The 23823-nt window shown below is 36.6% G+C and overlaps 2 protein-coding genes across 2 annotated transcripts in view; one reads left to right on the forward strand and one right to left on the reverse strand.

Moving 5' to 3' along the window:
• On the forward strand, positions 1-10586 carry LOC133248770 (C-type lectin domain family 2 member A-like). The gene is made up of 5 exons (XM_061419078.1): positions 1-139; positions 3637-3723; positions 5795-5970; positions 8425-8528; positions 10416-10586. Exons 1-5 carry the CDS (start codon positions 1-3, stop codon positions 10528-10530), a joined length of 621 nt encoding a protein of 206 aa, XP_061275062.1. The 3' UTR covers positions 10531-10586.
• The window catches only part of LOC133248143 (killer cell lectin-like receptor subfamily F member 2), a 19086-nt gene continuing 5763 nt past the window's right edge, over positions 10501-23823 (reverse strand). The window contains exons 3-6 of the mRNA XM_061417916.1: positions 23322-23369; positions 18699-18847; positions 17735-17850; positions 10501-13308 (exon numbers count right to left, since the gene is read on the reverse strand). Of these exons, the coding sequence (XP_061273900.1) occupies positions 13191-13308; positions 17735-17850; positions 18699-18847; positions 23322-23369 (431 nt within the window). The 3' untranslated portion in view covers positions 10501-13190. The remainder of the gene's footprint in view (positions 13309-17734; positions 17851-18698; positions 18848-23321; positions 23370-23823) is intronic.

Consider the following 23823-nt stretch of genomic DNA (forward strand, 5'->3'; position numbering starts at 1 on the left):
ATGACTTCGTCCTACACCAGCATTTACCTGCCAGAAGAAGCTCCCAGTGTGGAAGCCGTTTGCTTCCACCAGTGTCCATGTCTCCACGATGAGATGCAGGCCCTCCCAGCCTCTACAGGAGATGCTCCAAGAGAAGCAGGTGGGTCTGGCTCAAGCTCCTATCAAATTTCTGCTTTTGCCCTGGGTCCTGAAGTGTGTGAGATTCTGTGTGTGCCTGCCGGGGTCTAGCCCTGGCTGATTCAGGGTATTCGAAGGGGAGACAGCTTCCGCAAGGACCAGGATACAATAGCTTCAATTATACATTAATTAGAGATGTAAAGAGTAATAGAATGCGGATAGCTCAGTAGGAAAATTCAGTGGAGAAAAGAGGCTGAGTAGCTTGATTTACGTGGGAGACCAATAAAACTTCAAGACAAGAAGCTTGCACCACTTACGTAGGCTGCAGGCGTCCTTCCATTCTCCCGAAGGAGAGGAGAAGGAGAGGAAACACTGAGGCCTCCCCGGTCGGATCTTAGAAGCCCAGGCATAATTAGTAAGCATGGTGGGTTCCACGCTCCAGATGGAGACTCAGCCAGAGTTTGAGAGAGAGAGAGAGAGACATGGGGAGACCAGTATTTCGAGGAACTGATCCCAATTCTTTATTTTCCAGAGTCTGTTTTTATACACTGAGATGTTATACAAAAGTCACCTGGGGACAGCAGTCCTGACTTTTATTAAAGTCAAGTGCTTCATACAAATGTATACAGAGGTCTTAGAGGTGTTACATCATCTTCTGGCCAGGGGGGCCTGCTGACAATTTATGACCCTCTCCTTGTGACAGTGGTCAGTCAACCAGAACACTTTTTTCTCCAAGGGTGATTATTCTTAAAACAGACGCCACCCAAATAAAGTTACATTCCTACAGGGTGAGGGTGTAGTGGGTTTTGGTTAAGGAAAGAATTTACTTAGCCTAAGGTCTAATGTGATTTATATCAAAGGTTAATACTTATTTCTTCTATATATTCATTAATGTGTGTAAGGGCAGGGGATGTGGAGTCTTAGCAACAAACATTGGCTCAACAAATGAAAAACCCTTCACCAATACAATTTCTAATCAGCCCACTATACTTATACTAATGGTTTTCTAAGGAACCTGTTTTTAGAAGATTTAAAGCATCTCGTGCCTCTCATGGTTGGGAGGCTGTGAGCAATCACATGTGACCGGACAAGCCTGTCAGGTAGGCTAGAGAACCTTCAGAGGAGTTTGTAAGTTGAAACACTCCTGCCACGCCCAGGAATTATTATTAACTGGAGCTCTAAGTTAACTCCTTCTCCGAAAGAGGTGATGGGGGACAGCCCCCCGTAAAGTCAGAGGTGTAGGGTAGAGCACAAAGTAGTAAAGTAAGCAGGCTCTGGTTATGGGGGTAGATGCTCGAGAATTTCCAGGGGAACTCCTGAGGCTCGATCCCGCCTTTGCGTATGTCGAGCCTCCTTCCTCATGACCTTTGCCATGGGCGGAGTGCCTCATGCCGGCCCCCAACATGTGCCCTTTAAGAGTGACGGTTCTATTTCCCCAGTCCTATGAGACTCCTAAAATTAAACCCTGCTGAACTTCAGAGCCAAATGCCCTGTGTGCCCATCCTTCAGGTGCGGAATCCCTAGACTGAGGGATCTGAGGAGCCTAAGGAACTCTCACATCTGTGGGAGAACCTCTACAATATAATTACTCTCCAGTTTGTGAATCACCCGCATGGGGCATACGGGACTTGACTAAACTGTGAGTTCACCCCTCTTACCCATCTCTTTATGGCTCTTTATTTATATCCTTAGTTATAGAAGATATTTTCTGGTAGGTTTCAGTCTTTTTCATTGATGGTTGTTCAGCAGGTAGCTGTGATTTTGATGTGCCTGTGAGTTGAGGTGACCCCAGGGTGTTCCTACTCCGACATCTTCACCCATCTCTCTTTTATATGTTAAGTTTATGCAGCATTTTTATGATGTTCAGTAATGAAATGTTATAGATTTACGATTAAGAACAAGAAAAGGTGCTCACTCTTGTACCCTTCAACCTAGTAGAGTTCTAGCTGTTGTCAGTGATACAAGAAAATTAAAGGAAATAAAAGTTGATTCTGTTGGTGTTTCTTTTTATGTAATCATACTGTCTGAAATCATTGCAGATACATCTCTTCCATTAGAATCCTTTACCCTTTTTATTGTGATAATGAAACTGAAGGAAACCGGAACATGTCACCTCAAAATTTGCCTTTTGATATAAAAATGACTTTGAGTTGAAGGCATGTAGAAACCAATAAACAGCAGGGAAAATTCATTGTGCCTGCCTTTGTTTCTGCCCAAAGACAGGATACAAATTCTCTCAATTACTCTATTAATTTCTCCCTAAATATTTGCCTTCTCACAGTTGGCCACTCTTAAAAGTCAAAAACTGCTTTTTCTGTCCTCTCATTTTTTCTGGAAATGTATTGTCCTTTGTGGAAGATGCTCCATTAGCTGGGGTTCTAAGCTATTGCTTTTAATTATTCTTCATTTAGGTTTTTCCCAAGTGGTGTGCACCACAGTCATTAATAAATTGTTTTTCTCTTATTAATCTGTCTTTTTGTTTAAAAAAAAAAAAAAGCCAGCTGAAAACCCAAGATGGGTATAGTTAAAGTTTTGCCTCCCCTACAAAACCTAAAAACTTCACTTTCAACCACTAAGTCTGTGATACAACTCTGAATAGAGACAGAGTGTATGACATCTTTTTTATTTTTTTCTTCAAATTTTTCTTTTTCTGGTATTAAATGTGTGTATGCCTGTGTGTACACAATCTTCCCAGATTGTTTTTATATCTGCTAATGGCATGACAGAGGATGAAATGGTTGGATGGAGTCACCGACTCAATGGACATGAGTTTGAGAAAGCTCTGGGAGTTGGTGATGGGCAAGGAAGCCTGACGTGTTGCAGTCCATGGGGTCACAAAGAGTCAGACATGATTGAATGACTGAACTGAATAATGTGTCAGACATGGTGATCTTAGTCATTAATAGAATTATTACTGTTTGTTCCTAATGTCCTAACATTTCCACAAGTGCTAAATTCCTTCTCCTTTGTAATTTATTCTGCTCAGTACAAATTGCTGTTTTTAGCTTAACATGCTTTTGCTCAAAGAAATTAAACTTCTGCCCTCTGTTGCTTACCAAATTAAAAAAAAAAAAATTTATCTTACATTTCAATTCTTCTGTCATACATACTTATGACTTTCTTTTCTTCCCTATCTTTGTTTTGGTTGATTCATATTTCCTTTGTAGCCATTTGTCTGATTATAGCCCTTTTGTTGATTATGATGCTTTCTTGATTCTAATCTTTCATTCACACTATTTCCACCTTAGGGATAACCTTGTTTTTCTTTATTCCTTCCATCAAATCTAAGTACTCTCCTCACTCCCCACTGCCAATCTGAGCAGTTACAGCAGTCACTGGGGCTTATCTTCCTTGTATTAGTACTTTGTAAGGCCAGTATATCCTTTAGTAATTTAAAATGTAGATGCTTTTAGTGAGAGTTTCTTGATTGATTATTATGGCAGAGGAATAAATGAATAATCAGTTCCCAGTCAGAATTTCTCTGGAAATTTTACAATAATTTTTTTTTTCATTTTACAGTTTGCAAGTTGAAAAAAGACTGGTGTAAGGAAAATAAATTTCTTATACTTGCCCTGATTTTTATAGCTGTCCTTGTAGTAGTAACAGGTGGGTGACTTGTGAATTTTCTTTGGTTCTTTATGCAGCAGGCTATGCATTTATACCTCATGCTTAGTCCCAAATCTCTCAACTCTGCAGTAATAAAAGGACTGTAGAGACAACCTCAGGTTCCTACTAGCTTGGCAGCTTTTGCCACCTTCCTTGGGGCTTTCCAGTAGTTCCACTGTAAAGAATATGCCTACAATGCAGGAGACGCAGGTTTGATCCCTGGGTCGGGAAGATCCTCTGGAGGAGGACATGGCTGCCCACTGCAGTATTCTTGCTGGGAAAATCCCATGAACAGAGAAAGCTGACTATGTACGGTTCTTTGGGGTCACAAAGAATCAGACATGACTGAGGCAACTGAGCACACATATACCACCTTCCTTGCCTCTCTTAAAAATACTCTGAGAACTTAGTCATCTTCTTGACTTCGTAAGAGTTCTTGATCTTTGAATAAAATAATCATAAATTCTCAGATAACCCTCAGACAGCAACAGCAATTACTGTTTAATTGAGAGTATTTTGTGTGAACTAATAAATAATAATTTAATAATTTATTAATTAATAATTTAATAATGTTAAATATACTATATTTATTATTATATTTTTTATATTTAATCTACACAAGACTATGAAATAGTTACAAAATCCATTCACACCCAAAGAAATAGCAATCAGAGTGAGTTAGTCGCTTTTTACAAATAATAAATTCCAGGGCCAACCAGAATTGAGATTCTTTTCTGTTGGCTAAATTCCAGTTCTCTAATTTCTGATATTTTAACTACCATACAACACTGTATCCATAATTGCATTATTTCTTTAATTTCTTTTGGATCAAGAGTGAGTTATATTACTAATAGTTGCTCTATGAAAATATTTGCTTATTTCTATTATGTTAAAAGAAAAAAGGAAAATATGGAACTAGGGATTTACTTCAAGATTTTCTCTGTTGGAGTAAATTTTCAAAGATGAAGAAGTTTACATTTTTTTCTGGATATCATGGGTCTATTTTGTGAAAAATACCCAAAGGTAGATTTTAATTTATGACTTGTAGCCTAATAGTCTCCAGAATTTGATTTTCCATCTGCAAGTTTTGCTGAATTTAGCTCTGAAATTAAATTAACAGTTAACATTCTTGAGTCTCGTTTTCTTTCTTTCTTTTGGTCATTCACAAAAGTTCTGATATTATTCCTGCTTATAGGCTCTTCTGTCATTATAAAGTTCTGAGAGCACAATACTAATTATATTTAAACATCTGTAAATTAAATATTTAGAGGGAAGAGTTTCTCTAAGACATATTTTCATTCATTTATTCACTAAAAAGGTAAAATTGAAACGATGTATTTTATTACCTGTTTGTGGTAGTCTGGATCCAGTTCTGAGTATTACAGAAGAGAAAAAGTCAGGAGTTAGGAGTTGGCTCTACATTTAAATGTTTACTTGACACTGTACCCGTTAATTAGCTTTAAACATTTGGAGGGCCAGGACTTTATCTAACCTAATTACTCAGCACCTCACTAAAATCCAGAAACAGTAAATTCTCAAAACAACATACAGAGAAATAAAGTCATCATTATTCCAGCTTCTTTGGCACTAAATATTGGTTACATAGAACCAATATTTGATTAATTCAGATTTCAATGATTCATTGTCCTTTATGATGACTTTCACTTCCTTAGCTCATATGTCCTCTCCTGTCTTTAACCTTTACATTTCTTTGAGGTAAAAATAAGCCTTTATTTCTTACATTGGTCCTTGACACTATATTATATTTATGTCTCTTCCTTGGTTGCTAAATCTGCAGCATAATTTTTGGTAGGATGTCAGTATAGACCATGAGAGATTTGCAGTTCCACTTCTCAAAATAGAAGCCAGGAAAATAAAATAAAGTCTAGACTTCTCAACCACTAAATGGTCTTCGTTATGGACAACAGAGGAATTGAATTCATCCATCATTCCATGAGTGAAGCTAGTTTTCAGGTTTCAAACCATGGTAGTGAAAAATAAAATTGATTCACCAGAATGAGTACAAACACTTTGTAATTGTTTTTATTCATTTCTTTTTTTTTTTTTTCAGTATTATGTTTGATATCTTCAGAAAGTGCCAAAGCTATGGAATGTTCAGAGGAGTGGATTGGTGTAAGAAGGAAGTGCTTCTATTTTTCGGATGATACCAGAAATTGGACAGCCAGTAAAAGATTTTGCAATTCACAGGGATCAGAACTTGCTCAGATTGATACACCAGAGGATATGGTAAGAAAAGGGAAAAGTTTTCAATTATTTCAAAGCTAAATTTTGTACAAAGGGAAAAAAAAAATGATAAAAGCTAATACTTCATGATTATGTCAGAGAGGGGAAAAAATTCCCCTACCCTTCTATGTTCTTCTGGCTCTAAGAATTCAACTGACATGAGACAGATTAACAGGAGAAAACCAAATTAATTATGTACATATGAGGGCTTTATAAGAAATGACTCTCATGGACAAGTTAGGCAATTGAGGCTTATATGTCATCTGAGAGAAGAAGAAAGGAGTAAGGGTTTGGAACATCAAAGTGAAAGAAAGCAATTCACATGAGATGGAAATACAAATTATTTATTTTTAATTAGCTTTTATTGTAGTATAATTGCTTTATAATGTTGTGTTAGTTTCTACAGTACAGCAAATTGAATAGGCTATATGTATACATATATCCCCTTTTTAAAAAAATTTTCTTCCCATTTAGGTCACCACAGAGCACTGATTCTGAGGTTCACATAAGCTATCTATTATATGCATATTATCAAAAGTGTGTATATGTCAATCCCAATTTTCCAATTCATTCCTCCTCTCCTCTTCCCACCTTGGTATCCATATGTTTGATCTCTATGTTGAAAGGCAAATGTTTGGTGGAGCGGTTTGTTTATTTATGAAGAAAAACTATAGGTTTGTGGTTCAGTAGCAAGGAATCAGTAGGAGAGACTGTGGAATATATTTTATTAGAAGAAATCATATTCTCCCAGAAATTAGATTTCTGATTATAGGAGACAATGTGCAATGGAAATTACATTGTCTCTTCTAGTTTTACTGAGATATAATTGTATAAGTTTAAGGTATAGAGCATAATGATTTGACTTACATACACCCATCATGAAATGATTATCACAATAAATTTAGTGAACATCCATCATCTCCTGTAGATATAAAATTAAAGAAATAGAAAATAGTTTTTTTCTTGTGTTGAGAACTCTGAGCATCTCTCTCTCAACAAATTCTATACATAACATACAATATGTTAATTATATGTATCATGTTGTACATGACATTCCTAGCACTTATTTGTATCTGGAAGTTTTTACCTTTTGACCACCTTCATCCATTCTCCCCTCCTCCCACCCCACCTCTAGTAACCACAAATCCCATCTCTTTTTCTATGAGTTTTTTCATTTGTTTGTTTTTGAAGTTTAATTGACCTGTAACATATGTTAGTTCCTGTTACACACAATAGTGATTTGATATTTCAATACTTTTCAAAATGACCACCAGGATAATTCTAGTTATGATATGTCACCATATGATATATATCCCCAGATGCTATCAAGCATTTATAGATTATATTCCCCACTTTGTACATTTCATACCCATGACTCATTATTTTGCAACTGGAAGTTCAAAGCTCTTTCAACTATTTCTTTTCTCTCCCCACCCATCTCTCCACTGACAACCACCTATTTGTTTTCTGTATCTGAGACTCTGTTTCTGTCTTCTTGTGTTTGATCATTTGTTTTGTTGTTTAGATTCCACATATAAGTGAAATCATACAGCAATGACATTATTATTCTGGTATCTGTTGTTATTCAGTCACTAAGTCATGTCTGACTTTTTGCAACTCCATGGACTATAGTACACCAGACTCCTCTGTCCTCCACTATCTCCCAGAGTTTGCTCGAATTCATGTCCACTGAGTGGATGATGCTATCTCACCACCTCATCCTCTGGCGCCCCCTTTTCTTTTGCCTTCAAACTTGCCCAGCATCAGAGTCTTTTCCAATGAGTTATGTCTTTTCATCAAGTGGCCAAAGTATTGGAGCTTCAGCTTCAGCAGCAGTAGCCACTGGTATCTATTCAAAGTAGTTTCTGAGTTTTCCTATTTTAACAGTACTTATACTTTCCTTTAAACACCCTCACCTCTCTATAATTTGGGAGAGAAGATCTGTGCACAGAATAAGATATGTGTTAGTCTTCTGCCACCCTTAAGAAACATGATATGCCTGTTCTTATAGAAATACTCAGCTCCTGAATTTGTCAGCCAGACATAACATCCTGTCAGTTTAGAGTCTCTGTCCTTTACTCTGTGAGAAACATACTGGTGTTTTATGCAGTAGAACTTGTAGGAAAGGAAGTCAAATATGATTTTTTCATCAGTTTCTCATTTGAGAGAGAGAAGTTATCCTTAATGGTAATTCAAGACATAGTAGCTCAAAGAGCTTTGATGACTTGTTAGAAGTCACTCTACTACTTAGATATATTTAAGAAGTAAAAGAGCAAAGTGAAAATTATTCTCATAAAGCTAACCTGAACATCACCATCTGTGTTGTTTGTTGCTATGGAAGCATTAGGGCACACAAATTAGGATGTAAATCATAAAATGGGATGTTCCAGTGAGAAGTATGTTAGCTATATGCTATAAAATATCGAGTAATGGATAATTCTCTGATTTGTGTGAAAGAAATTTTTGAAGAAGCATGCAGAAACTTCTATGTACTGGATTGGATTAAGCAGAAAACTAGGAGAGTCTTGGAAATGGACAAATGGCACTACATTCAATGCTGGGTGAGTTTCAAATTTACTAGGAAAGGTTCTATTCTGGTGCTGTATAAAAACTTTAAATCAGTTTGAGTTGCATTATTGTAAATAAGTCTCCCTGTTTTCTATGTGTAATTGTCTTTCTCAGTTTCTACCCTGTGACATGTGTCTTCTTAGATTGAAACATACCCTAGACCAACCCACCTTCCTTCTAATTTTGTTATATGGCATGCAGTGAATTTTCCATTTTTATTTTTGTTCCTTGTTTCATTTTATTTTTATTGTCAAGCTCTTGCTAATAAACCCTCCTATTGCTAACTGAAATTCAACTCTTCTGCAAATTCAAAGTCAAAGCACATGTATTGTACTTTTAAAATTTTTGTAAGATCTCTTTTTTTTTTCTTTAAAGTGTTAGAGACCATATGGAAATAACCATATTTCCAAGTTAAAAGTCTTTAACTCTCCAAGATTTCTTGGAGGAATATCAGCAACCTCAGATATGTGGATGATACCACTTTAATGGCAGAAAGCAAAGAAGAACTAAAGAACCTCTTGTTGAGGGTGAAGGAGGAGAGTGAAAAAGCTGGCTTAAAACTCAGTATTAGAAAAAACTAAGATCATGGCATCTGGTCCCATCACTCCATGGAAAATAGAGGGGGAAAAGGTGGGAGCAGTGACAGATTTCTTCTTCTCGGGCTCTAAAATCACAGTGGATGGTGACTGCAGCCATGAAATTAGAAGAAGATTGCCTCTTGGCAGGAAAACTATGACGAATTTAGACAGTATGTTAAAAAGAGAAGACATCACTTTGCTGACAAAGACCTGTGTAGTAAAGGCTATGATCTTTCCAGTGGACATGTATGGATGTGAGAACTGGACCTTAAAGAAGGCAGAACACAGAAGAATTGATGCTTTCAAATTGTGGTGCTGGAGAAAACTCTTGGGAGTCCCTTGGACAACAAGGACATCAAACCAGTCAGTCTTAAAAGAAATCAACCATGAATACTCATTGGAAAGCCTGATGCTGAAGCTGAAGCTCCAGTAGTTTGGCCACCTGATATGAACAGCCAACTCACTGTAAATAAATTTTATCAATTTGCTTAGTTGATAATCAATCTTTTTCTTTTTATGCAATGAGTATAATCTTTCATCTTTCCATAGTTCTAAATTGGTTTCCATTTTTCTATCTAGCAATTAATAATATTAAGGCAGGAAGACATGGATAAAAAGTCAGGAAACAACATTCCCTCAAGAAATAGTTATATAAATAAATAATATTGCTTTTGTTGTTGTTCAGTTGCCAAGTCATGTCTGACTCTTCTTGACTCCATAGACTGCAGCATGCCAGGCTTCTCCGTCCCTCACCATCTCCTGGAGTTTGCCTAAGTTCATGTCCATTGAATTGGTGATGCAAATTGATAAAAATTATTATAATTAGTCTCCTTGGTTTCCATATCAGTATATTTCAAAAGTGCCAAATGAATATAAATCTTGTTTCTTACTTTCAAAACTGAACATTGGCTAAAAATATACCAGGTAATATGCTAGGGAACTGCTTTTAAAAAATTCCATATATCACTTGATTTAGAAACACTTTCTCTCTCTCGAAAGAAATAAATATAGTTAGATAAAGTTAGATAAATGGAGATAGATATAAGCTTTTATTTATGTCTATTATTTCTCTTTGTCTATTTGTATCTCTGTCTTTCTACCTATTGCCCTAAATAAGTTGACAGATTATGCTAATAATAATAGTAATATTAAATACCTACATTGCTTTAAAAAAACAGATATTTGGGGAGTAGAGTATTGTGATAGGTGAGTAAAGCTCAGTGTTTTGTATAAAATGCTTCAAATTGCTCTTTGATTATAGTTGAAAATGGTCCCAAACTGATTTTTATTGTTTCTTTTCAGGTTTGAAATCAGTGGGAATGGACCCTTTGCTTTTTTGAATTCTGATGGAGTCCACAGTTCCAGGGGATTTGTTGATATCAAGTGGATTTGCAGCAAACCAATATCTAAAACATAGAATAAATTGAGAAATCAATAAAGAATTTTGTAAGTTTTTTTTTTTTTTTAATCGAAGTGTAGTTGGTTTACAAATGTTAGTTTCTGGCATACAATAAAATTTTTCAAGAATTAAAGGAACTTAAAGTTATTGAATGAATGAATGATTATATATAGAATCTTATTAATTCAAGGCACATAATTGCCCATCATGAGCACAAGTCAGGAAACTTCTGTTAAATAGGACCAAACAAAGTTACAGTATACAATTAGATGACATTTACTGTATTAGTAGTTATGATAAATTTAAAGGGATTTATATTGATAGGTCAGCCAAGACCTACTGCTTAAAAGTTAGAGAAATATATGTGCTTAATATGTGTAAATATTACAAACCACTAACCATAGCAACTTTGGTTTAAATAAATGTTACAAGAGAGTCATCTATGAACAAACATGTACTTAAATAATATCTTACAAATAAGGGAAAGGAAGGACCCTAACTCTATAACACAGATACATTATCAGAGTTCTATATTAAAATTACAAAGCTTAGATTACAGAAGATAAACTAGAAAAATAACATTAAAAGTTAATAGAGAATAGATTATTGAAAAATATTTCCCTTTTCCAAGTAAGAACAAGGAAATATGATAGGATGCAACCCTAGATGTGTCATAAAATTCAAACTCTGTAGGGTGTGGGGAAAATTATATTAAGCCCTTCTTTGTTACATTTGTTTGAGTTAACTTCCTGCCTAGGTAACTGTAACCTCTCAGTACAAGAAGGAAGGAGAGTGTAGGAGAATACATAGACACTTAGGATGGAGAAGCTGGAGAAAAAGAAAGAGTCTAGGTTACAGGATAAACATACAGAAACACACAGACTAATCTTTCTTCCATATCTTTTTTTTTTTTTTAAACTTTATGTAATTGTATTACCTTTGCCAAATCAAAATGAATCCGCCAATGGAGGCTCACTCCTAAATTAGTTTCAGATGAAACTTTCTGATAAATGAAAAGGAGATTCTTGTGAGTCCCACCCATAAATGTTGTTCCTGGAACTATATGTGAATGCAAATACTTGGAAAATATCAGCATGTAAGCAAGCACAGGCATATTGTATCTATTCATCATTTGTCACCAGGAAAACTTGAAAATATGAAATTTAGCCAAAATTACACTTTGGCACAGATTAAGTTCAAATTTTGCTTGATTTATAATGTGTTTTATTTTTGCTGTTGGTTCATGATTACAAATTAATTTTAACTGCTTAATGGTTTAAAGTAATTCACTCCTTGTTTTCCTTTAAGTCATACCTATCAGGGTGAATCAATTCCTGATGGCTCAGCATGAACTACAGGAACTTTCTGATGATGTTATGTCATACCTCCTCACCTATTTAGGGCACACAAACTGTTGAATTTACTTTGAAATATGAGTGCATTTTGGATAAATGAGAGAAAAAATAAGGTACTTTGTATAAAATTTCAGTTAGAAAACTAAGGGAGTGAGACAATTCTCAATATAACAATGTTTAAATGCAAATTTGATTAAAGGGAAATGAATTGTAAAATCACATTAAATACAAGATTGTATATTACTTCAGAAAGCCACTCATAATTACAATGGCTGAGTACTTTATTACCAGTTGAAAGTTTGATTTCTTTTTGATAAAAACTGAAAGTAATTAAGGACAAAGCCCACCATGAAGAAAAAAAAAATATTGTATAACCACATCTATGCACTGGTCTATTATTTCATCAAATGCACAGGAAGAGTTAGAACCTAAGAAATAGAGAATAAGCAGGATTAGAAAATTAAATTTCATATTTTTTAGACAACGCAGCAACAGGGATAAATAAGAATGTCAAAGACTGAAGTCATAAATCAACATTCTTCCCCAACCAAAACATGTTTTGTTTTGTGTTAGGAAATTGTCAAACATATTTAAAAGTAGAGAAAATAATACAGTAAGTCGCATATACTCATTATTCAGTTTTAAGTTATTAACTCATTGTCAATCTTGTAACCAGTCAATCTTAAAGGAAATCAACCCTGAATACTCATTGGAAGAACTAATGCTGAAGCTGAAGCTCCAATACTTTGGTTACCTGATGTGAACAGCTGACTCATTGAAAAAGACCCTGATTCCAGGAAAGATTGAAGGCAAAAGGAGAAGAGTGTGTCAGAGGATGTGATGGCTGGATGGCATCACTGATGCAATGGACATGAACTTGGGGAAACTCCAGGAGATAGTGAGGGACAGGGAGGCCTGGCATGCTGCTGTCCACGGGGTCAAGAAGAGTCAGACACGACTGGGTGACTGAACAACAACAACAACAATCTTGTATCATTTATAATTTAAGCAAATTCTAGACATAATATTGTGAATGTTTTCCTATCTGTCCGTACAACATAACCACAATACAATTACCACATTTAAAAGTAATTTATAATAATCTCTAATAGCATTATAAAAAAAACAATAGGGAATTATGTTTTCTAGTTTAAAAATAAGTTATTCCATTTTCTAATTTTGGAGTGTTGTATCTGTACAAAATACATGAAAATTTTTTGTCTGTATTAAAAAATAAGTTTGTATTCCAAAAAAAGATAGGCACTGTTAACATCCATATATTTCTCTTCCAATTATTTAACTGCACAGATTTGCTTTTGTTGTTCAGACAGCATCTCTCTCACAAATGCCATTAAATTTGGAGTCACAGTCTTCGGAATACACCTGATTTCTTGTTATGACAGCACAGCTCATGTTATCAATGGGTCCAATCACCGAGAAACTAGAAGACACAAGGTAGACTTTACAGCATTTATCTTAAAATAATGGTTATACTTCTTAAAGTTTCCCCCAGCCAAGTTGTGCAGGTAATTTTTTTTTTCCAGCAGTCAAAATGTTGCAGAGATTTTAGAAAAGACTCTTCTTTTGTTGCCAGGGACAACAAAAGATTTAGAATAACAACAACAGATTTGTTATAACAAATCTGTTATATTATTATAACAACAACAACAACAAAAGATTTTAGAATAGATTCTTTTGTTGCCAGTGAGGCACTCTTGATTTGCTTATCCTACACCCTCTCCCTTCTGGGATGGCTCTTATTTGAGTATCAATACTATGGGAGTGCAAGTCTGAAGACTAGGCGCATTCCTGACTGTTCCTGCCCTCTTAACCCTCGAATTACATGCATCAGCAAGTCCTGGGCATCCCATCTCAAAATTAGTCCTGACATCTATTTACTTCTCTCCCAAGCTACCATTACCTCTCTTTCTCCCTGGTCATAGCCTTGTGATTGAAAGTCCATTTCCATGTCACTTTCCATCTACTCATTTTTCACATAGCAGCATAAATAATGTCCTTTCGAGACAGCTAAATGCTAAAATGAAAGTTTTTGATAAAGGTTATGTGGTGACAGGTATTCTACATACCAGTGGGAGTTTCAGGAGTTTTGAAGTTGGAAACTAGGGATATTTTCAAGTTAAAACTGTTTAAATAACTGCTAATTCTTCAGTGGTATGATAGGGTTAGGAATAGGTGTGAATAGAATAATTTTTGAGAGAGCTATTTCCTTAACTATTTTTTCTAGTCATTGATTGCATGTTTGTTAGTCACTCAGTCATGTCCAACTCTTTGCAACCCCATGGACTGTAGCCTGCCAGGCTCCTCTGTCAATGGTATTCTCCAGGCAAGAATACTAGAATGGGTTGCTATTCCCTTCTCCAGAGGATCTTTCTGACTCAGGGATTTATCTGGCATCTCCTGCAACTCCTGCATTGGCAAGTGGATTCTTTACCACTGAGACATCTGAGAAGCCCCATCTGCATATCATTTTTCCTTAAATAATTAAATGAAAGCTTTTAAAATGAAATATGTTACTCAGTTGTCTACTCTCCTTCTACAATAAATTTCTCTTTTGGCTACAGGATTAAAAGAGAGAGAGAGAGAGAGATGCTGCCGTAACAATATTCTGCTTTCCAAATAAAAGAATAAAAAAAGAGCCTAGTTATTTCTAACTAAATTTTGTCAAGTTTGCAATCAAAGCAGGTCCAAAGAATGAATACTACTTCATATTTTAGTTTAATGTTTGTGAAAGACAAGAATGAGTGGCGAATAGCAATCAGATCAGATCAGTGGCTCAGTCGTGTCCGACTATTTGCGACCCCATGAATCACAGCACGCCAGGCCTCCCTGTCCATCACCAACTCCCGGAGTTCACTCAGACTCACGTCCATCGAGTCAGTGATGCCATCCAGCCATCTCATCCTCTATCGTCCCCTTCTCCTCTTGCCCCCAATCCCTCCCAGCATCAGAGTCTTTTCCAATGAGTCAACTCTGCATGAGGTGGCCAAAGTACTGGAGTTTCAGCTTTAGCATCATTCCTTCCAAAGAAATCCCTGGGCTGATCTCCTTCAGAATAGACTGGCCGGACCTCCTTGCAGTCCAAGGGACTCTCAAGAGTCTTCTCCAACACCACAGTTGAAAAGCATCAATTCTTCGGTACTCAGCCTTCTTCACAGTCCAACTCTCACATCCATACATGACCACAGGAAAAACCATAGCTTTGACTAGACGAACCTTTGTTGGCAAAGTAATGTCTCTGCTTTTGAATATGCTATCTAGGTTGGTCATAACTTTCCTTCCGAGGGGTAAGAGTCTTTTAATTTCATGGCTGCAGTCACCATCTGCAGTGATTTGGGAGCCCAAAAAAATAAAGTCTGACACTTTTTCCACTGTTTTCCCATCTATTTGCCATGAAGTGATGGGACCAGATGCCATGATCCTCGTTTTTTGAATGTTGAGCTTTAAGCCAACTTTTTCACTCTCCACTTTCACCTTCATCAAGAGGCTTTTGAGTTCCTCTTCACTTTCTGCCATAAGGGTGGTGTCATCTGCATATCTGAGCTTATTGATATTTCTCCTGGCAATCTTGATTCTAGCTTGTGTTTCTTCCAGTCCAGTGTTTCTCATGATGTACTCTGCATATAAGGCAAATAATCAAGGTGACAATATACAGCCTTGACGAACTCCTTTTCCTATTTGGAACCAGTCTGTTGTTCCATGTCCAGTTCTAACTGTTGCTTGCTGCCCTGCATACAGATTTCTCAAGAGGCAGGTCAGGTGGTCTGGTATTCCCATCTCTTTCAGAATTTTCCACAGTTTATTGTGATCCACATAGTCAAAGGCTTTGGCATAGTCGATAAAGCAGAAATAGATGTTTTTCTGGAACTCTCTTGCTTTTTCCATGATCCAGCGGATGTTGGCAATTTGATCTCTGGTTCCTCTGCCTTTTCTAAAACCAGCTTGAACATCAGGAAGTTCACGGTTCACATATTGCTGGAGCCTGGCTTGGAGAATTTTGAGCATTACTTTACTAGTGTGTGAGATGAGTGCAATTGTGTGGTAGTTTGAGCATTCTTTGGCATTGCCTTTCTTTGGGATTGGAATGAAAACTGACCTTTTCCAGTCCTGTGGCCACTGCTGAGTTTTCCAAATTTGCTGGCATATTTGAGTGAAGCACTTTCACAGCATCATCTTTCAGGATTTGGAATAGCTCAACTGGAATTCTATCACCTCCACTAGCTTTGTTCATAGCGATGCTTTCTAAGGCCCACTTGACTTCACATTCCAGGATGTCTGGCTCTAGGTCAGTGATCACACCATCATGATTATCTGGGTCGTGAAGATCTTTTTTGTACAGTTCTTCTGTGTATTCTTGCCATCTCTTCTTAATTTCTTCTGCTTCTGCTAGGTCCATTTCTGTCCTTTATCGAGCCCATCTTTGCATGAAATGTTCCTTTGGTATCTCTGATTTTCTTGAATAGACCTCTAGTCTTTCCCATTCTGTTGTTTTCCTCTATTTCTTTGCACTGATCGCTGAAGAAGGCTTTCTTATCTCTTCTTGCTATTCTTTGGAACTCTGCATTCAGATGTTTATATCTTTCCTTTTCTCCTTTGCTTTTTACTTCTCTTCTTTTCACAGCTATTTGTAAGGCCTCCCCAGACAGCCATTTTGCTTTTTTGCATTTCTTTTCCAATGGGATGGTCTTGATCCCTGTCTCCTGTACAGTGTCACGAACCTCATTCCATAGCTCATCAGGCACTCTATCTATCAGATCTAGGCCTTTAAATCTATGTCTCACTTCCACTGTATAATCATAAGGGATTTGATTTAGGTCATACCTGAATGGTCTAGTGGTTTTCCCTACTTTCTTCAATTTAAGTCTGAATTCGGCAATATCTAGGACTAAATAAACAGATTGAAATGAACTGACATTTCATGGTCTTTGTCCCAAACTTGCCAAATCTCAGGTGCTCTGGCATGTTAGAATGTTAAGAAAATCAAAGCACAGAGAATATGCAAACATCTGTGACACCTAAGAATCTTAAAGCCTCTTACATAACGTAACATGTATTACGTTATAGTGTTCACACAAGAATATTGTGAGAAAAGCTTCATTTTCTTTTCATACATACAAAAAATATATATTTTCCTACATGCAAAAAAAATTATTCAATGAGATTGAAATAATTTTATAAGGGCAAGATTGCAAATTCTCACTTTCAGATATCAGCTCAAGAGATGTTTGTATATATTTCAGGTGTTTTTCATTTATAAGTAAAATTTACCTTTGCATTTTGTATATGGAAAATATTTGCTTGGTAATATTTTAAAGGAGATTTAAATCAGTTTAACAATTTAAAAGTAACTATCATTTTTTGCAATTAATAATTTACATGTTCCATAATGAATACCTTCTATTCCCTTTGCATGCTCAGTCACTCAGTCATCTCTGAATCCTTGCAGTCCCACAGACTAGCCCACCAAGCTCCTCTGTCCATCAGATTTTACCAGCAAGAATACTGGAGCAGACTGCCACCTCCTCCTCAAGGGAGTCTTCCCAACCCAGGGATCAAACCTGTGTCTCCTGCATTGGCAAGCTGATTCTTTACCACTGAGCACCTGGAGACCCCCTCTATTCTCTTCAGTAAATGTTAAAAGGAGAAGGAGAGGAAGGAAAGAAAAGAGAGTAAAGGAAGAAAGAAAAAAGAAAGAAAGTAAAAAAAAAAAGGAAAGAAAATGTTTTTCAAAAGAAATGATAAAAGAAAGAAGAAAAAGACCAGAAAGCAAAGAAGCTTAAATACAAATACTTTTCTATAAATAAAACATCAATACCTCTACCATCTCTGCCCCGCAAATAAGTACTTACATTTCTTGTTCCACAAAAAGGTGTTCATTTATCCATACCCATTGTTTTCCTGGGGATGTAATACATAGTCCAAGCCAACTAGGTTGTCCAGATTTCAAACTCTTCTGTATGAACTTCTATAGGAAAAATAGTATATTCATTCGTTAAAAAAAAATGGGGATGTGAGGGCAATAGGGTTGTGACATCTGTCATCACATTGATCACCAGGGTTGATTCAGCTGATCTGGCTGGCTAGATGGGTGTCCCTTCCTCCCTTGCCACTCCGTGTGTATCCCTCCAGAAGTTGCGAGTTCCATCAAAGAAGATGATCATCGCAATAGAGGAGGACTTGTCTGCTGTCAAGAGTATACAAGTAAATGTACTCCCCTGCTAGAACCTCCAAACAAGCTCTCAAAAATTTTTTTGATGCCTTTTATACAGTAAGGCACTGAGCCAGGCATTAATGAAATGATAAATAACCATTTCTTTCAGAATAATAGGGTTTTAAAAAATAAACAATAGTAATTGTAGGCCCCCCGGGGGGGCCAGAGGGAGCACAGAGACCAGGGTGCCCTTTACTCCTCCATGTCCTCCAAATTTGGCTCCAGCCTCTCCCACAACCCTTCCCAGTCACTCCAGCAGGGCCTTTGTCTGACCCCAGGCTGCTTGTTGACCAACACCCAGTGGCCAGTGAAGGTTTTACAAGGCTCAAAAGAGGACCAGCAGTGGGACAGCCAGGACACCAGGCATGTCATCCAACTACGTGGAGCAGCTGAAGGGCATGTCCCTGCTAGTTAGGGCCGGACAAAATGTGGTTCCCTGGAGAAGGAAGTGGCAAACCACTTTAGTATTCTTGCCTTGAGAACCTCATGAATGGTATGCTGGTTAAGGAATGTTCAAAAGCAATAACTATGAACCACCCACACTTAGAATTGTACCTAGTGATTCACCCTTGAACACTTAAAAACTGTTTTTGACTCCTCACCAGCTCTTTTGAATTTTGAATCACAGGTAAATGTGCCTGTAGCTTTAAACAATCACGTTGACTTTCATTCCAAGTTTTAGAAAAAGTTGAAAACCTGTAACATTTTCCTTGATTTAGTAGCCAGTCACTTGGGCACACATAATTATTTCCTGAAGGAAAATACAGGGGAAAGAAATCAGTTAAACTACAGTCATTAGAGAAAGTGTGAATAGTATCAAACATGATTGAGTGGAAAATAGATTTTTGCCAACTCACTTTTTGTAATTAAAAAGTACCTCATTAGCAGAAGGAGAATGAAATTAATTCAGAATCTGTATATTTCCTGGAAGGGAGGCATTGTTCGAGGCTATGGGTTGCAGAGAGCAAAGCTTATGAATTCTGACCTCATAATTAGGAGAGACAAATATATAATATTTTTAAGTGTTTATAACTAATCAAAAATTAAAAACCTGTTGTTTGATTCTTTCCCCTGTTTCTAATTTCTTTTCCTTGAGATTGTCCTTATAACCTGCACTTCCTTCCTGTGAGATTACTTTCATCATAGTTTCTTACCTTATTGTGTTGATTGCTTTTCAATCACACTGTTTCCCTAGTCTTGAATAGCCTTCCCTTCCTCTTCATCCTCTAAATTATGTGTATCTTTTAATGATCAACTGCATTTCTGAGGTACGAGATAGGTCCCTGAGCCAAACAGCTGCTGTTTGTTAAGTGTACTAAAATTGAAGTTTCCTTCTCACCCAGACCCTCCAAGGACAAAGCTAGTGGCAGAAGCTGAGCACTACTAAAGTAAAGAGATAAGATGACCACTTCTGAGGTCAAGGAAAACTCCCCTGTCTGCATGTATACAGGAAGACTCTTTGGGGGTCAAAATGGAGGGTGCACCATCCCATAATAAGTGTGGACGGGTACCCACAGGCCTCTGCTGTGCGATCCATCTCAGCAAAATGTTTTTGTGCACCCACGTTGGGGAGGGTCCAGGACTAGTCAAGTGTGGGAAAAGAACTGAGATAATTGGCCAAAGGTAAACAAAGACCCAGAAGAACTGTCCTATACCAGTGATGTAAATTGCCTCTTTACTGGGCTCTGCCTCATTAGCAAGGACGCCCACACTCTTCCTCTATGGGTGTGTATCTCTGCCTTGATTGGGTCTTAAATAAACAAACTGCTTCTCTGTGTGCTTTCCCACTTTTTACACTGTTTCTAATAATAAACTTTGTGCATGTGTTTACAGTTTTTGCTTCCTTGAAACATTCTTGCTTTCAAATGAGGGAAAGAGCCAGGGCTGCTTTTCTTGGAGTCTGTAACCCCTGGTGGACTAGGGGCTAGGATTCCTGATTATCATCGAGGCTACCTAGGTTCAGTTTTTGAGGAGGGGAATAAGATCGCTCTTTAGGACTGCTCACTGCTATCTCTCAGCGATCATTTTTCACGTCAGGAACAAAGTTTTCAAACAGTCATAATTTCTGCCACCTCTAAGAATCAGAACACCCAGGTGCCACTTAACTAAGGATGAATTGTCCATGTCATTGTCACCTGTGAATGACTCCATAACTTTTATCTGATTGGAAGGTTCTTCAGGTAACTGACATACTCATCATTGAATCTCCTATCATACATCACTTTAATTATAGTGCCTGAAGGTTGATTGTTGAATGATTGAATTAAATATCCATAAGTTACAGCATGTCACACTTTTCATGGCTAATATTTTAGTCTGTCATCTATAAGCCTAAATTTTTAAAAAATTCATTTTAGGAAATTAAATTAAAGATATCTAGCTATGATGGGAAAACAAAGTTACATCAGCAGACATGACTTGAAGAAGACTATCATGGACTAATTTTCAATATATAAAACATCAAATATATCTTTAACTACTTTCTACTAGGGCAAGAGTTGACAATTCTGAATAATTTTAATCTTCCAAAATTATATTATGTATGGCAAAACCAATACAATATTGTAAAGTAATTAACCTCCAATTAAAATAAATAAATTTATATTTTAAAAAAAATTTAAAAAAAGCAAAAACAACAACAACAAAAAAAGTATGTGATGACTCAGGGTAATTGGATTCTAATCTCAGCTATACAAGTACATACCTGCCTGTGTGTGAAGTCACTTCAGTCATGTCTGAGTCTGTGTGACCCCATGGACTATAGCCTGCCTGGTTCCTCTGTCCATGGGATTCTCCAGGCAAGAATACTGGAATGGGTTGCCATTCCCTTCTCCAGGGGACTTTCCTGACCCAGGGATTGAACTCAGGTCTCTTATGTCTCCTGCATTGGCAGGCGGGTTCTTTACCACTGAGGCCACCTAGGAAGCCTGTACAAGTACATAGTCATGTGCTAAAATGACCTTAAATACACATCTCAATTTATGATTGGAGAGATGCTATTTATTCACTAGTGAAAAGGAGTCATTTGGACAAACTAATTCTATTACATGGATTCTGATAGACTAGTCAGTAAAGTACAGGTCTAGAGCTGCAAAACACACTGAAAGTACTCCAAATGATCAATGTAATATGTTAAAACGACAAAAAAATGCAAAATGTGGACACTTATTGTCCAGAAGAGTTATAAGAGTTAATTCAGTTTCAAGTACCACGTTCTACAATAAGGAGAAATATCATGAGGATGAGGATGGAGAAAAATACTTATTGAGCAACACTTTGTATCAATTCCTATCTCAGATGGTTTGCATAATAATAACTAACACAAAATGTCATTACTGTGGGCCAAGCAGGTTTCTAAGCACTTAACATATATTTATTTTTAAAAACAACTTTATAAAATAGATACATTCAATGAAGCAATAGAGATAGACACAGTAAAATCCAGAACATGAGAAATTAGACACAACCATAATCCATTTTTTTAACATTAAATAAATGTCTAAGAAGGAAACAAAAGGAAGAAAGGAAAATGCACAGATTTAGAGACTCAAGAGACATTTTAGCTGATGTAACTGGTCTTTGCTCTGATTCTAACAAATAAAATGGAAACAAAAATCTAATGCTGATGGAATAGTAGATGATATTAGGAGGTTATTGTCAACTTGGTTTTAGGAATTGTGGTAGAATTCTAAAATGGGCCCAAGGAGACAGCAAATCGTGCAGTTGTTTGGAAAACAGTGGCAGTTCCTCCAAATATTCAAGCAAAGAATTGCTATGTAACTCAATAATTCTACTCCTAGGCATTACCATATATGAAATGAAAACACACCCACACTCACGTCAAGAAAGAAATGGTAACTATGTGATGTGATGGAGATAGAAATCATCTTGCAATATATGTATATTAAATCAGCCCATTGTACACTGTAAACAAACACAGGACTTATAGTGACATTGTGATTATGTTAAACCCTTAACTGTCAGAATCACATACTAAAATATTTAAATATTAAATGGCATAATAGCTGGTAATTGCTTTAATAAAACCTAGTATGAGAGTGTGATGGAGGCGGAGATATAGATGAGATAATCTTCATTACTTATTAATAAGTGTTGATACCAAATGAAAGGCACATGGAGATTTATTATATAATCCTTTCCACTTTTAGTTATATTTTGCATAATACAAATCTGTTGTTTAGTGCTAAGTTGTGTCCAATTCATTTGTGACCCCTTGGACTGTAGCCCACCAGGCTCCTCTGTCCATGGGATTTCCCAGCCAAGAATACTGGAGTGGGTTGCCATTTCCTCCTCTAGGGGATCTTCCCCACCCAGGGATTGAACCCATGTCTCCAGCATTGGCAGGTGGTTTCTTACCACTGAACCACCAGGGAAACGTAATAGAAATACAAGAATATAATAAAACAAAACCTTATGAAGTAGATATTATTATGCTCAATTTACAGATGAGAAAGTGAGTCACACAGACATTATCACTTTCCCAAAGTCATACAGCAGATAAATATTAAAGCTGAAGTTTCAACCCAGTTACTTTGGTTCCATAACCCACGTTACTAATCACTGAATCATGCCATCCTGCCCAATGCTAATTGGTATGTTAGGGTTCTTCAGAGAAATAGAACTAACAGAATTTTGTGTCTGTGTGTGCATGTTTAAAGAGAGAGAAAGAAAGAATCAGAATGAAAGGAGAGAGATTTTAAGGACCTGGCTCATGTGATCATTAAGGCTAGCAAGTCTAAAATGTTCAGGCTAGCAGGTTGGAGACCCAGGGAAAAGTTGGTGTTGCAGCCCAAATCTGAAGGTATTCTAGAGTCTCAATTTCCTCTTCCCTTGAAAACGTCAGTGTTTGTCTCTTAGGGCTCTCAACTGATTGGGTGAAGCCCACCCACATTCTGGAAGGTGATTTGCTTTACTCAAAATCTATTGACTTACATATTAACATAACCTAAAAAGTACTTTCACAGCAACATTTAAACAAGTGTTTGATCAAATATCTGGGTATTGTGCACTACCTAATCAAGTCCACACATATAATTTGAACAGTTATAATTGGTTCAATCTACACTAAAAGTTCTATGATGTTAGTTACTACATTCTTCCTTTGCAAGTTTTCAAAACTAATGTTTAATTTTCCTAAATTCATGTGACCAGTTGATTGAAATCTTTGATTCAAACAGAACAGCACATTACAGACAGATGATTACCTGCGAGGCTGGTGATATTAGCTTTCTGAAGGAAATCCATTTCTCTATCTGCATTCAATGCAAAGGGGAAGATATAAAGAGAAACTTAAAATGGATAGAAGTCTAGGTATATGAAAATAAGTATGCTAGCACAAAATAAAAACATACAAATAAAAATTCAAAATCTCTCTTTTCTGCTATGCCTCTATTCCTCTCTGTCCTGAGAGTTAACTACTTTTTACCATATCTACTTTTACTGCTCTAAGTACTAATCAAAATTCCAAATATTCTGTGCATTCTTAAAATTCATTTCTTTTACTTTTTTGTGTATTATGTTCTTCACTGAACTTTTTAATTGATATTATTTCATCTTGTTGCAGGCATACACTCAAGAATCTTATTAAGTTCCTTCAGCTTCTTATTTGCATTATCCATAGATTTTTTTAACACAGAGTGAATTAATTGCTTTCCAGAACACAGAACAGCTGATAATCTGAAAGGTCTTTAGATTACATTCCCAGGC

This window comes from Bos javanicus, chromosome 5 (genome assembly GCF_032452875.1).
Source record: "Bos javanicus breed banteng chromosome 5, ARS-OSU_banteng_1.0, whole genome shotgun sequence".
NCBI classification, from domain to species: Eukaryota; Metazoa; Chordata; class Mammalia; order Artiodactyla; family Bovidae; genus Bos; species Bos javanicus.